At 43.2% G+C, this 12,469-nt stretch overlaps 1 protein-coding gene and 1 long non-coding RNA gene across 3 annotated transcripts in view; both read right to left on the bottom strand.

Annotated features, from left to right (window-relative positions):
- The window catches only part of PABIR2 (PABIR family member 2), an 812,224-nt gene that overhangs the window by 349,762 nt on the left and 449,993 nt on the right, over window positions 1–12,469 (bottom strand). For both annotated transcript variants that reach the window (XM_069612821.1, XM_069612822.1), the window contains exon 7: window positions 6,498–6,586. In XM_069612821.1, the coding sequence (XP_069468922.1) occupies window positions 6,498–6,586 (89 nt within the window). The remainder of the gene's footprint in view (window positions 1–6,497; window positions 6,587–12,469) is intronic.
- On the bottom strand, window positions 7,599–9,977 carry LOC138481657 (uncharacterized). Its single transcript, XR_011274315.1, has 3 exons — window positions 9,926–9,977; window positions 7,798–7,915; window positions 7,599–7,681 (listed from the first exon to the last, which is right to left on the bottom strand). It is a non-coding gene; the product is annotated as an uncharacterized lncRNA (long non-coding RNA).

Raw genomic sequence — 12,469 nt, 5'->3', positions numbered from 1 at the left:
AATTGATTCATTTTCTCCACCATTGACTTGTCCACTTCCTCCATTATGTCATTTATGTATTTCTCAGTTGTACACATTTTCACACTCCAATATGTATTAATTATTAGTATCTCCAGCCTCTTTATAATTCTTATGATCTGTACGAATGGGTTGGGATCCGATGTTCAACTACCTGCAAATAACTATCAATTTTAATCAAGGTTGCAAGACCGGCATATGGCCTGCCCCTAATTCTGTTCCTTGGTGGATTCACATAAACTTCATATCCTTCACATAGTTTCTTCCTTAACCATGTTTCTTGCTGGCACAGTATTTCATATTGTCCCAGGGAATTGCTCTCTTCTTTAAACAGATATTTAAATCCACATGTGTTCCATAAGGCACACGTAAATCTCTCTCTTGGCACATTTCTTTCATTCTAATATTTCTTTTTCGCAGCCAATGATCCAGCCATCCAAGACCAATCTGGCGTCTTCTCTGTTGAGCAGATTTCATTACTTTCAGCTGCTTTGTAGGGTTGTCAATAGTGAATCTTACGTTTTCCCCCTGATCTTCAGAGGGTAGAAGCCCTTCCAAATCCTCATCTTTCTTCACCTTTAATTTAGTTCTATCCACTTTTGTGTAGACTATATCCTCTGCTCTTTTCCTCTGATTTTAGTTTCAGTCCCCTGGCGGGACTATTTCTCTTTCTCGACGATTTTATTATGAAGCTTACTGGGTTTTAGGATGATTTCCCCTTTTTTTAATTGACTCCTTTCTTTCTGAACACCAGTAGGGTTTTGGGAGTTTCTATCCTGCTCTTTCACTTCACCAATCTCATAGCCTAACAATGCAAATTTATCAGACGCCTCCAATAGAGAATCTTTAACGACCAGTGTTCGCAGATTAAGAATCACCGGGTCCTTCCTTTCTTCGTTGGTGAATTCTACTATTGAAATATCATCTGAGGATATGTATCTCATCTCAGGTATCTGCTGCAGTAGCTTCACAATTCTTTCTCCATTTAGGATGATCAGCTTTGAGTCTTTCGCTGTTCTCACCAATCGTACTTTCTTTACTCTTCTCTGTGAATATTTATCCCCGTCTATCCTTTTTTATCATCTGTAAATCAATCCTTGATTTTTTATTCCCATTACCTTTTGTTCCATCTCCTTGTACTTTTCTTTCTTTCCAATTTTCTTTAGACCCGGTCTTCTTTCTTCAAGGGTTTTGAAGTGTTCTGTTTTTTTTTTTTGTATCCTAGCAGAGGTTTTAGGATTCTCCTTCTCCTTAACAGTTTCCTTTATGACTTTCCTAATCACCTCTTTTTTCTTCTTCAAGGGAGAAAGCTCTCTATTGGACTTGGCTGAGAAGTCTCGCACTTGCTTTTCAATTTCTTCCCACTCGGACGAACTAAGATTATCCCATTCTTTGTCATCTTGATTTTTCTCTATACACTCGATCAGATCACTTAATCCTGCTTCAGATTCTTCTTCATGTGGACTTTCAATCGATAAGCCTGAATCATCCAATATATGCATCTCAGCTGGCTCATTCAATATCGTAATCTCTTCTGGCCTTCTTTGCACACTGTGTCATATCAAGTCTTGGCAGAGTTCTTATATTTCTTAAAAAAGCTCTTGACCATTAAATTTTCTTTTAGGCAGGTGCCTCATTTGTTTCCCCATCGCCACTGGTCGAGATATCTTCTCGTCTACAATTTTCATTTTTTCCAAAGTCACTGGACCTTGGAAGGTAAAAAAAAATGTGTTTTATCAAATTCTTTCATTCTTTCCCGTTTTGAGGGTTCCAGTTCTTTTAATTCATTGGGCTTTTGCTTAAACCCCCCAATCGTCTATGGTTTACTCGTATCTCTTTGCACTGAAGGCTGGGTCAAATCCTTCAGGTTTTTCATATTTTTTTCTATATCCATTATTATGAACTTGTACTTAACCATGGAATTTGGGGGTCTCTTTCTTCAGAAATTGTTTCAATCGAACGAGCTTTGCACTTAAATGCCTTAATTAGGGTTTCCTCTTTTTTGTGCTGAGATCTCATCCATTTACAATCTTCTACAATAGCTTCCATCAGTAGAGATTTATCATTAGACTCCCTTCTGGCCGGATCACATAGGCGTTTTTGCCATACATTAGTCAGTTCTGCTTCCATATCGAGTCTCTGCTTAATTTTATTCATAAAGCCCTCTAGCCCCAACATTTGGGCGCTTTTTTTGGCAGACGCCGTGTAAAGGTCTTGAAAGGAGGAGTTTATGTTTTCGTATAGTTTTAAAAAGGGGGCAACTGCAATGGTTTGTGCTGCCATTACTGTATTTTGGATGTGCCGTAGTTCACCCATTGTTTCCTTTTTGACCTTTTCGTTCCATCTCCTTTCCATACTCTTCTCCTGGAGCTTTCTTTGTGTAGTGGAGTTCATATCATAGATGACTTCCAACCTGGAAGAGTCAGCTATCCCTAGATTCTCTAGGGTAGCATGACTCTGATCTAATGAAAGATTGACAGGTAGATCTTCCAGGCCTCGTCTATTGTCCGTTCTGGCTGGCGCCAGATGCGGAGCTTGATTGTCTAGCGCCGCAAACTTTTCTTTTATGAACAGACTATTATTTTTTTCCCGGGCTATCTTCCCAGTCAGGGCTGATATGTCCTGTATTCTTTTTTCGGCCAGGGCAGAGTTGGTAGATCCTTTAATTTTAGTGCTGGATTTTTATAATTTGAGGAGTTAAAAAATCTTCTTGGTAGCGACTCTTTCTCTACATCGTCCAATTTTACTGGTGGAATTTCCACCCTGTGGGGATTTTCCTTTGGCTCCTCCTCCTAAGATGCCCTCACTTTCTGACATCATTTGTTCCGCCGATCCTGGGTTACAGAGGGACAAATTGGCATTTGCCAGATCCCTTTTTTCCTCAGGGTGCTGGGAAGTCTCTACTATTTCGTTCAGGTTCTCCCAACCTAGACTACCTAACTCACAGGATCTCAATAAGGATCGCTTCAAAACTTGGGGCACATTTTTTCCTGCGAGGTGACAAGATCTAAGGGCTTCTCCCAACTCTTCAAGCCGTCAAGTAATAGAATTTTATCTATCGCTTTTCATAAGGGTAGATTGTACCTTCAGCGGTTCTTGAGTTTCACTTAAGCTCACTACCTCTAAATCCTCCCTACAGTTCGAGGTTCTTTCATCATTTCTCCTTCCTTCCCCTCTTCAAAACCAGCATCATAGTCCATTTCTGACCATAATGGCTCGTTTTGGGGAGAAGATATATTTTTCACCTAATTTCTGCCTTTCCCAGATCAACGGATTCAGATCCTTTTATGTTTATATTTGGACTCTTCATATTTACAAACGGTGGTTTCTCACTCAATACCTTATTACTTGGTGGCAGTTCCTGTGCATCGTTTCCCTGCCATGATACCACTGAGTCTCTTCGAACAGGGGACCTGTCCAACTGGCAGATAATAACTTGTTTCTCATTCATTGGGGCGTGTGAGGGGGGGGTGGGACTTTCTCTGTACTAGATTCAAGCCCAGCGAGCTCATTCCCCACTCCTGCAGTCCCCTGCTCAGACCGCGGGCAAACCTCTGGTTTGCTGCAATCTTTTGATTCATTGCTAGCCGGCAGGCAGTCATCAACTTCCCTCGTCTGCTTGCTGGCCACCAAATTTTTATTTTTTTCACCCACATTCGGGTATTTCATTCGCTCCTGCAGCAAACCAGGGTCCCGAACACTAAACATTAATCTCAACTGCCTTTGAATCGCCTTAGTTGCCGTAGGCGGCGTTTGCACAGGAAGCAAGTTAATGCGCTGTCTCACCTTTAGCCTGGATCTCGTCCCAGACTCATCTGCCAGAGTTTGATGTTCTTCTGGTTTCTTCATCGTCGTGCAGCTCTTATGGGGTGCATACTCCCAAACACCCCGGGAAAACACCGGACAACAACACTTTTGCAGCACTCGCTTTCACAGAGAATAGTTCTTATAAGTGGTTGCAGCACAGCAGGTCACACAGTCCAACACGGCCCCTCCACCAGCAGGTTAAAGGGCCAGTAGCAGCACCAGTAACAGTCAAACACCGGACACCACTTTTGTACCACTTTTCACATAATAGTACCACTTAACCAATATGGAAGGACTGCTGAAGTTAGAAGCCTGCCTTTTACTAACAAGTTCTGTTTACAATTTGAGTGTTAACGCATTGTTCTTTTTCGCTTAATTGTTACAGTTTCATTGCTTTACTTGATTTAACTGTTTTTACTGCGTTACTGTAAAGTCTAGGTAATCTCACTTTGAGATACCAACTGTACATGTGTACGTGTAGAGAAGTGTGTTGTATGATATATGTGTTTGACTTTCATGTGCTTAGTGTTTATGTCCCAATAAACAAGTGCATTGTTTGTACTCCTGTGTAGACTATTATGTGAGCATCTCTATTATGGGTACCTGTACCTACACACCAGCCCCATAGCCCCAGGAGTCTGCCTTACTGCTCACCTTAAGCTATCTAGATTAAGTTTGGATAGAAGTGCCAATATACGTGCTATATGGTTCTAGAAATGTGTCGCACTGACCAAGAGTGGTCTTTTCCCTGACACTAGACCCAAAGCTTGTGATCATCTGTAATGGGAAAGTGCCAGTAGCTGGACTGACATTGTTCTTAAAAGATTTTGAAATAGAATAGGAGTGGGAAAGGGATTGCATGTCAAAGATCACATTTAGATTGTAATGCGCAAATGAATACAAGCTGTAGCCATATTCTTTAAGTGAAGAAAATAATTGGTGTGCAAAGCAAGATTTGCATAAATGGATGGAATCAGGCACAAATGGGGCTACAGGTGTACACCGGTTATGCCTACATTTCTCAAAAACAAATGCTGCGTGGAAATGTCTGGTACAACCTTATGGGACAGATATCCTAATAGTATGAAAGAAATAAGCAGTGTGGGGAGTTGGTTAAAACAAATAAAAAAGGGAGTGAGCAAAAAACTGGAGAAAGCAGTTTAGAAGGTAACATTAAGAAGGTGCACTACAATGTAGACGCTGTAAGCAGTTACAAAAAAACAATGGCAGGATAGTTTGTCCTGCTTTGAAGGGATCTAGGTATTCAATGCATGTGCATTCATTCTGAAAACAGAATTCCTGACAATGACCACCAGAGCCATTCTGAGGACGATACAAACAATGCATTAATAGTCCCATCAGCAGACTGAAGAACTGATCACAAGTTAATAGTCTTATTTTGCACACATTACCACCGTAGTGGTCAAAAAGGGCTTAGTCCGTAAGGACACAAATTGTGAACCCCATGTTCAGAGTGCAAAAGAGACTGTGGGTTGAAAAAGACACTGGAAAAAAGTGAACGAGGGAACACAAAGAAGGGTGAAATTAAGAGAACAAGACAAACATACTTAAGTATGTTGGGTTCCACATCGACAAACACCTCTCATTCAAGACACACATAGCTAAGAAAATAGACCACTTGTTATCAGATTTCCCTACTGTGGAAAGTCCAGCCCTTCCACCCGCCGAACAGTTTAAGACCCACCATTCAAGCACTGGTCCTACCCCAGCTGGATGGGGGCAATGCCCTCCTCGCAAGCCTCCCGTCGTCCACCCTTGTGCCCCCGAGAAGTGTACTACACGCTGCCACATGCCTCATCAAGGGTCTACGCAGATATGACCACATCACCCCGGTCCTCATCTAAGTTTACCAGCTCCTACTGCACCTTCAAGTCTTGCTGCATCATCTATAAGGCATCAAGTCACCCAGCTATCTTGCGGAGAAACTCAGCATCTATTGCCGACAGCAAACCAGCCGAAAGCAGGACATGTGCAGACTTGAAATATGCAGCTGCAAAAAGTAAAGGATCAGAAAACAAGCCTTCTCTGCCTATGCCCCAAGACTATGGAACCTCCTCCCAGTCAGCATCAGACTTGGCGCCACGCTCCTACAATTCTGAAAAGAAATCAAGACCCAGCTCTTCAAGGAGTCTCTCCGCCACAACACCTAGGCCATCTCCTCCACGCCACCCTGTACAGCTGTACCCCTCCTCTATGTCCCTCTGTATCCTACCCCCTGCTGTATATCTGTTCTGTTGTTCCCTCTGAAAAGAGCTCTGTTATGCTTCTGTACTGTTGTGTACCTCTGTAAAGCACTCCGTTGCTTATCGAAGATAGGCCTGCGAACAAATACCATAATAATGAGTCACAACATATAAAGAACATATAAGGGTAGGAAATGGCGATCCGTGGGATGTATGGATAGTTGTAGATGTTTTGACCCAAGAATTTTTGATCAAGACAAGGAATGAGAGCTACCCATATTGTACGAGCAAATGCTTGCAGTTGTGAGGCAATTTCTAGATTGTAATACTTTAACTTGTTTCTCTGAAGCAAACCGCTGCATCTAAATTGCAACTCAATTTCTTCTGAAAATTAAAGGTCTTGGAGAAAAAAGTATATTGAATTAAGCACTAAAAATACAACATTAGAATATGAACAGATTCACTTACGCCGCAAAACGTCTTGTTGGACTTGGGATGGGGCTTGGAGGTAATCCATTGCTACTAACAAACATTTGTAAAGATGGTGAAAAACATTGCTGAAAAAAAGAAATAAAAGAACTGAGCATACACAAATCACAGTATCCTCGAAACAGTACAAGATACTCAATGTAGAGACTTCTTTACTGGCATCTACCACCCCCCTATTTCCTCAATACTCTTTGGTTGGTCTAACTGGAGGACAAAGTGCTGGAAGATTCCTTGCCTGGATTTGGTGTTCAGTTTTGAGTATGTATTAAGGGTAAGTACACCTTACCCTGTTGCTGAGCAGAAAACTAGTAGATCAAAAGAAGTTTTATTAGGGAAGAGGAAGGCTTCAATTGTACACAGAACATTAAATGAAAACTAGAAAGACGCGAAGGCCTCACCGTCTGCGCTTCCGCCCAAAAAGTAATACAAATCCACTAGTAGTTGCAGGTAGTGCTTCTCATTAAACCAATTAGGAGTTCAAATATACTATGACAATGTTACGGCCATTTGACAATTTTTGACACCAGGTTTTATGAAATAAAAAATATTTTTAATTTGCCATATATTCCATCAACAAAAAAGCCTCCAAAACGCCAACACGTGTTTCAACCCTAGCTGGGCCGTCTCCAGGGCGTAAGAATGTATCACTAACATGGCAAAAACACCAAATACATGTTTCCACATACAAAAGAAAAACAGAGATTATATAGTCATCAGCAATGTTAAGTAACCAAAAGAACATAAATTCAAAAGTCCAAGCCATTGGGACAATTCAAGAAAAAGGGGGGGGGGGCAAAGGGGGCAGTGGAAGAGGGAGAAAAACAAGAAAAAGTATAGTAAGTAAGCAGTCCTCCATTTAGAACAGTTAAGCAGGAAAAAACACAGGAAAAAACATGTGTCATTCAGAAGACATAGTTAAACAATTGCCAATTCTATGTGGTGAGTACACAGTCCTATATTTAGGAATATTTAGCAGTAGTATTATGTAGCATTCAGATAACATAGCCAGGGACCCCAATGGAGCGCTTGGTGAATATTCCACATCACAAAAATGGCGAGTAATGTTGGCTAGAAAGGTACCTGGTCTGTAGAGCACATGTAGCTATTAGAGTGCAGAAAACTGTGTTTTGCCGGGTGCATTATCGCTCTTAATTACAGAAAATCTGTTAAATAAATGAGAAAGCCTGTCTGTAAAAGCAGCGGAACCTTGCTATTTGTGAAACAAGAAAGCCAGTTTCTTTAAAAAGATATATATGTATGGGAGTAAGTGACAGCTTACCTTGAATTTGCATCAAGAATAAGAAAAGCGTAATGCTCTTTAAACTCGGTAATATTCAGATTTAAACTTCCAGAGTAAGGCGGTGTGGTCTGCTAACAATCCCGTATTAATTGAAAAACTGAAAATAAAGTGCGAAAGAGAATACTGATTGGTCTAGTGCAGAGGTCGCCAAACAGTCGATCGCGGGCGACTAGTAGCTCGCCTGAGCCTTTTCAGTCGCCCGCCTGAAGTTACCGAAAAATAAACATTTATCCTAAATTATATTATTTAATGGTGCGTTTTGCGTGTTCCGGATCCGAACCCTGGTCCTCCCAATTGCGGGCGGGGAGCTTGGCTGCTGTGCCACATGGAGCTGCTTGGAAATCCACTGACAAGTGTCAGTATCACGTTATGCTTCTGCAGTCCGCCTGTAGTACCACAGTTGGCCTTGTGCGCCCCCACGACAGTCTTGCTTAAGCAATCTGCTCTTGTTTGCCAGAGATGTTGGAGGGGCTGGGGCAGGATCAGGATCATTGTGACCACGCAATGTAAATATCACAGTAGCACTGCCACTCGCCTGGGAAATGTTCAAAATAATATTTAAAAAATGGTGCAATTTCTTTTATGTGGCTTCTTTCCAAATTCCACATTGTACATTTCCACTTTAAATCACTTCCATGACACAGGTACACCCACTCTTAGTACATTAAGCGATCCATAGACACGCTGTACAGTAGAAGCCTACCAGGGTAGCTCAGCAGGTTGACAGACCGATGCTGAGATGTTATATATTCAAAACTACAGGTTGTGAATTGTATGACTTTTTGAAATGCCTTATAAAAAAAAGTGCTATACAATGTGTTTGGCCAGGGTATGGGTTGGGCTGGTTGCTTGCTTATATTCAGGGCTGAGGTGGGGATATTGGCTTCTTTCCAAATTCCACATTGTACATTTCCACTTTAAATCACTTCCATGACACAGGTACACCCACTCTTAGTACATTAAGCGATCCATTGACACGCTGTACAGTAGAAGCCTACCAGGGTAGCTCAGCAGGTTGACAGACCGATGCTGAGATGTTATATATTCAAAACTACAGGTTGTGAATTGTATGACTTTTTGAAATGCCTTATAAAAAAAAGTGCTATACAATGTGTTTGGCCAGGGTATGGGTTGGGCTGGTTGCTTGCTTATATTCAGGGCTGAGGTGGGGATATTTCTGCCCCTGTAGTGAAAATCAAAAGTTGGCACCCATGAACCCACAGTTTAATTTTCTAAAAACTGCTGTCAGCATAACAGAAGCATTTATTTGTGATCAGCCAGTTTGACAAGCATTTAAAATCTTTATAAATATAACTTGTGCTAAAACACAGAGGGGCACACAAATAATAATGGTGTGTTATTTATATAGCGCCTTAATCCAAAGCGCTTTACAGAGCACATATTTACATGCAATATCACCCAACTGAAATTGGTACTCATTTATCGACCTCAGAAGGATGAAAGGATGAGTTGGCCTTGCTGGGACTTTAACCTACGACCTGCAGATCACGCTCAGATCGCAGCAGCGAGCGCTCAACCCGCTGAGCTATCATACCAGCAAATAACGGAGTATGTGTGGTGTCTGACAAAAAAAACATTTCAAAGAAAACTCGTGAACGCAAGCAGCATTTTTCAATTTGGAAATTGCTTTTTTTTTTATGGAAGTGTGAAATGCACATTTGGAAAACAATAGTGTGCCTAGCATGTAGAAAGCCTGCATAAAACGCAAAGGAAGGGGCACAAAAATTACAGGATATTTGTGTGGAAGTCCAACAAATATCTGTCTTTTTGAGGCAGCTACTAATAAATAATAATTCAACATAGAGGTTTTTGAAGTTCTTAATATATTTGTGAAGGGATTTGTTATTCCATCTGTTTAAAGAGGGGAACTAATGGAGCCAAAATAAAATTGGTAAAAATTCTGAGGTTTATAAATATCCCCACCCTGATATCGCCCGCTAGTAGCTCTCCACTGTTGGCCTCCACTACAAGTAGCTCTAGCTAACGTAAAGGTTGGAGACCCCTGGTCTAGTGTCTTGCCTAGGCACCTGTAACATTTAGCAGCAGCTGTAAAATAAAGAATATAGCAGCGTCTTGTGAAGCTTACCAATTAACAGCTTCAGTGCTACCGTGACTAATGGTTTCATGCCGTCTGGCCGGTCATAGTTTTGTGGAATGTGGGTGTTGTTCTGGCTGGCCTATAACGGCCCAGCAAGTAGAAGTAAGTGCTGGTCATGTGATCCGGTTCGTAGGGCGTTGCCTGGCAACCCCGTGTGCCTCTCTAACGTTGCGTTCTGTGTGAGTTTTGCAGATCTATTGTTCCCGATCCTAGTAAAGGCGTCCTGAACGTACCATAAAGTTCCTCTAAATATACTAAACGCTCGGGTGCCTTCGATCGTGAATAATGCAAGGCAAGTTTTTGTCTGTAGATTAAAAGCGCCCCTTCGTGGGCGAGCATGGGATAATTATAAATATAACGTCCTCACGGCTGCAGGAAAGCCGTGCGAACAGGGAGCGATTGGATGTGTGTCATCCACACAGCTGTGGGATTAAACTTGTCTGAATTAAGGCAAATATTAGAGAATAAAGTTAAAATTAGCATCTTAAGTATAAAGTAGATGCAGTGTCTCGTTGCACCAAGGACCAAATTCAAAAAGGTTTGATCATGTCAAAAAGATTTTTGTATAAGGCAAAAGTAGAAATGATGTCGTGTTTCATGGTCACATGGTTGTGTATCTAAAGGCATTAGCATTGTTAGGCAGACAGGAGAAAAAAATAAACCCCAAAAATTAAGCAAAGCTGCTGGGGGACTCACTAGGTTTGGGAAATTAGCCTTAACAGAGAATTCTCCCTAACAAGCATGCATTTTGGGAGGACATTGGGGTTCAAAAGCTGGTGCCGCTAATAATGCTGAAAATATCAGTGTTAAAGTGACAAACCGACATAATGGTCATCTCCTGGTCCAAAAAACTTTCACCAAAGGATATGTTACTTAAAGTGTAGGTCAAAAAACCCATAGCTAGGACACTGGAAAGTGACAGCCCATGTGGTCACCAGTGTTAACCTTTTATAATGGGGTAATTTTGGGTCTGCACTGCTATATACAGTGGACCCCCAAGCAGGAGGTGGTTGTATATAACAAGTGTAGTACAATGGCTTCCATGGCCCACATGTTTTAATAGATTTAGTCAAGTAGCCTGCGATGTGGTGATATCACCAAGTCTCCAATGGTAAATAGATCACGTAAGTGGAGGTTACTTACGGCAACGGTCGATTTGCCAACCGGTGACAGTGTGTGATGCAGCCAGAGAGCCAGCTGGAAATGGAGGCCTTGGAGAGGGCCTTCCCCTGGTTCACAGGGCCAAAGTTCACAAACCGCTGTGATGTCTTCCGAAAACTCTTTGTGCGGTCCACGTAGAACTTTAGCGCTCTAGCCACATCTAGCCACATCCAGTGAGTGCAAAGTTCTCTCAGCCGGCGACAAAGGCGACGGAAGAAAACAGGTAACACCAAGGGCTTGTTGAGATGCAAGTCCGACGGCACCTTGGGCATGAAGGAGGGGTGCGTCCTCAGCACGACCCTTGTTGCGTGGAAAGTCAAGTACGGAGGCTTACAGGAGAGGGCCTGAATCTTTCCCCCTCATCGTGCGGAGGTGATGGCTACCAGTAACGCTGTCTTCCAAGACAGGAATTTGAAAGGTGCCGAATGTAGAGGCTCGAACGGGGGACCCATGAGCCTAGTCAGCACCACATTGAGCTCCCACGCCGGGGCCAGAGCCTTCACCGGTGAGAATGAGCAGGAAAGTCCTTTCATGAACTCCTTAACCAGGCGATACGATCACAGCGACGATCTCCTCGGCGTTCTGGTGTAGCGGGAGATAGCCGCCAGATGGATCTTGATAGAGGCATGCGCCAGCCCCGACTTGGCCAGCGACAGCAAGTACGGCAGCACTTGAGGGGCCAAAATCCATAGAGGGTTTATCTTCTGTGCACGGCACCAGACAGTGAACCTCTTCCATTTATGTCTGTAGCACTTAAGCCCTGGCCTTGGCAAGCACATCCTTGCAGTCCGCCGGGATCTCGTATCCTCCAAACTCTAGTGCTGCAGGAGCCAGGCCTGCAGGTTCAGCGACGACGGGTCGTGGTGCAGGATCGCACCTCCTTCCCTGGCGAGAAGATCTGCGTTTGCCGGAAGCTTGACGGGAGGGGACGCTGACAAGTCCAGAAGGTCCGAGTACAATATCTGCCTGGGCCATGCCGGTGCGACGAGTATCATCCTGCACCGGGAACGTCCGAGTTGACCGAGGAGTCGTAGGAGCAACTGCAATGGTGGGAACGCATAGAGAAACAGGCCGTCCCAGGGGAATGAGAACGCATCCCCCATGTTCCCCCCGGCTGGGGAAACTTGCTGCCGACCCTCCGGCACTTGGTATTCGTCGCCGTCGCAAACAGATCTATCTGGGGATGGCCCCATCGTCGAAACATTAGGTCCACCTGTTCCTCCCAAAGTTCCCATTCGTGGCAAGAGCGCAGCTCCCTGCTGTGTGAGTCGGCAACTGTGTTCTTCACTCCTGCCAGATGGAAGGGTACCAGGAACATCCTTTGAGCAACGGTCCAGTGCCATAGGTCCTTCGCTTCCTTGGAGAGAGCAG

This window comes from Ambystoma mexicanum, chromosome 5p (assembly GCF_040938575.1).
Source record: "Ambystoma mexicanum isolate Mex_15411 chromosome 5p, UKY_AmexF1_1, whole genome shotgun sequence".
NCBI lineage: Eukaryota > Metazoa > Chordata > Amphibia > Caudata > Ambystomatidae > Ambystoma > Ambystoma mexicanum.
Note: the sequence above shows the minus strand (reverse complement) of the source record. Positions and strands in the feature narration are given on the sequence as shown.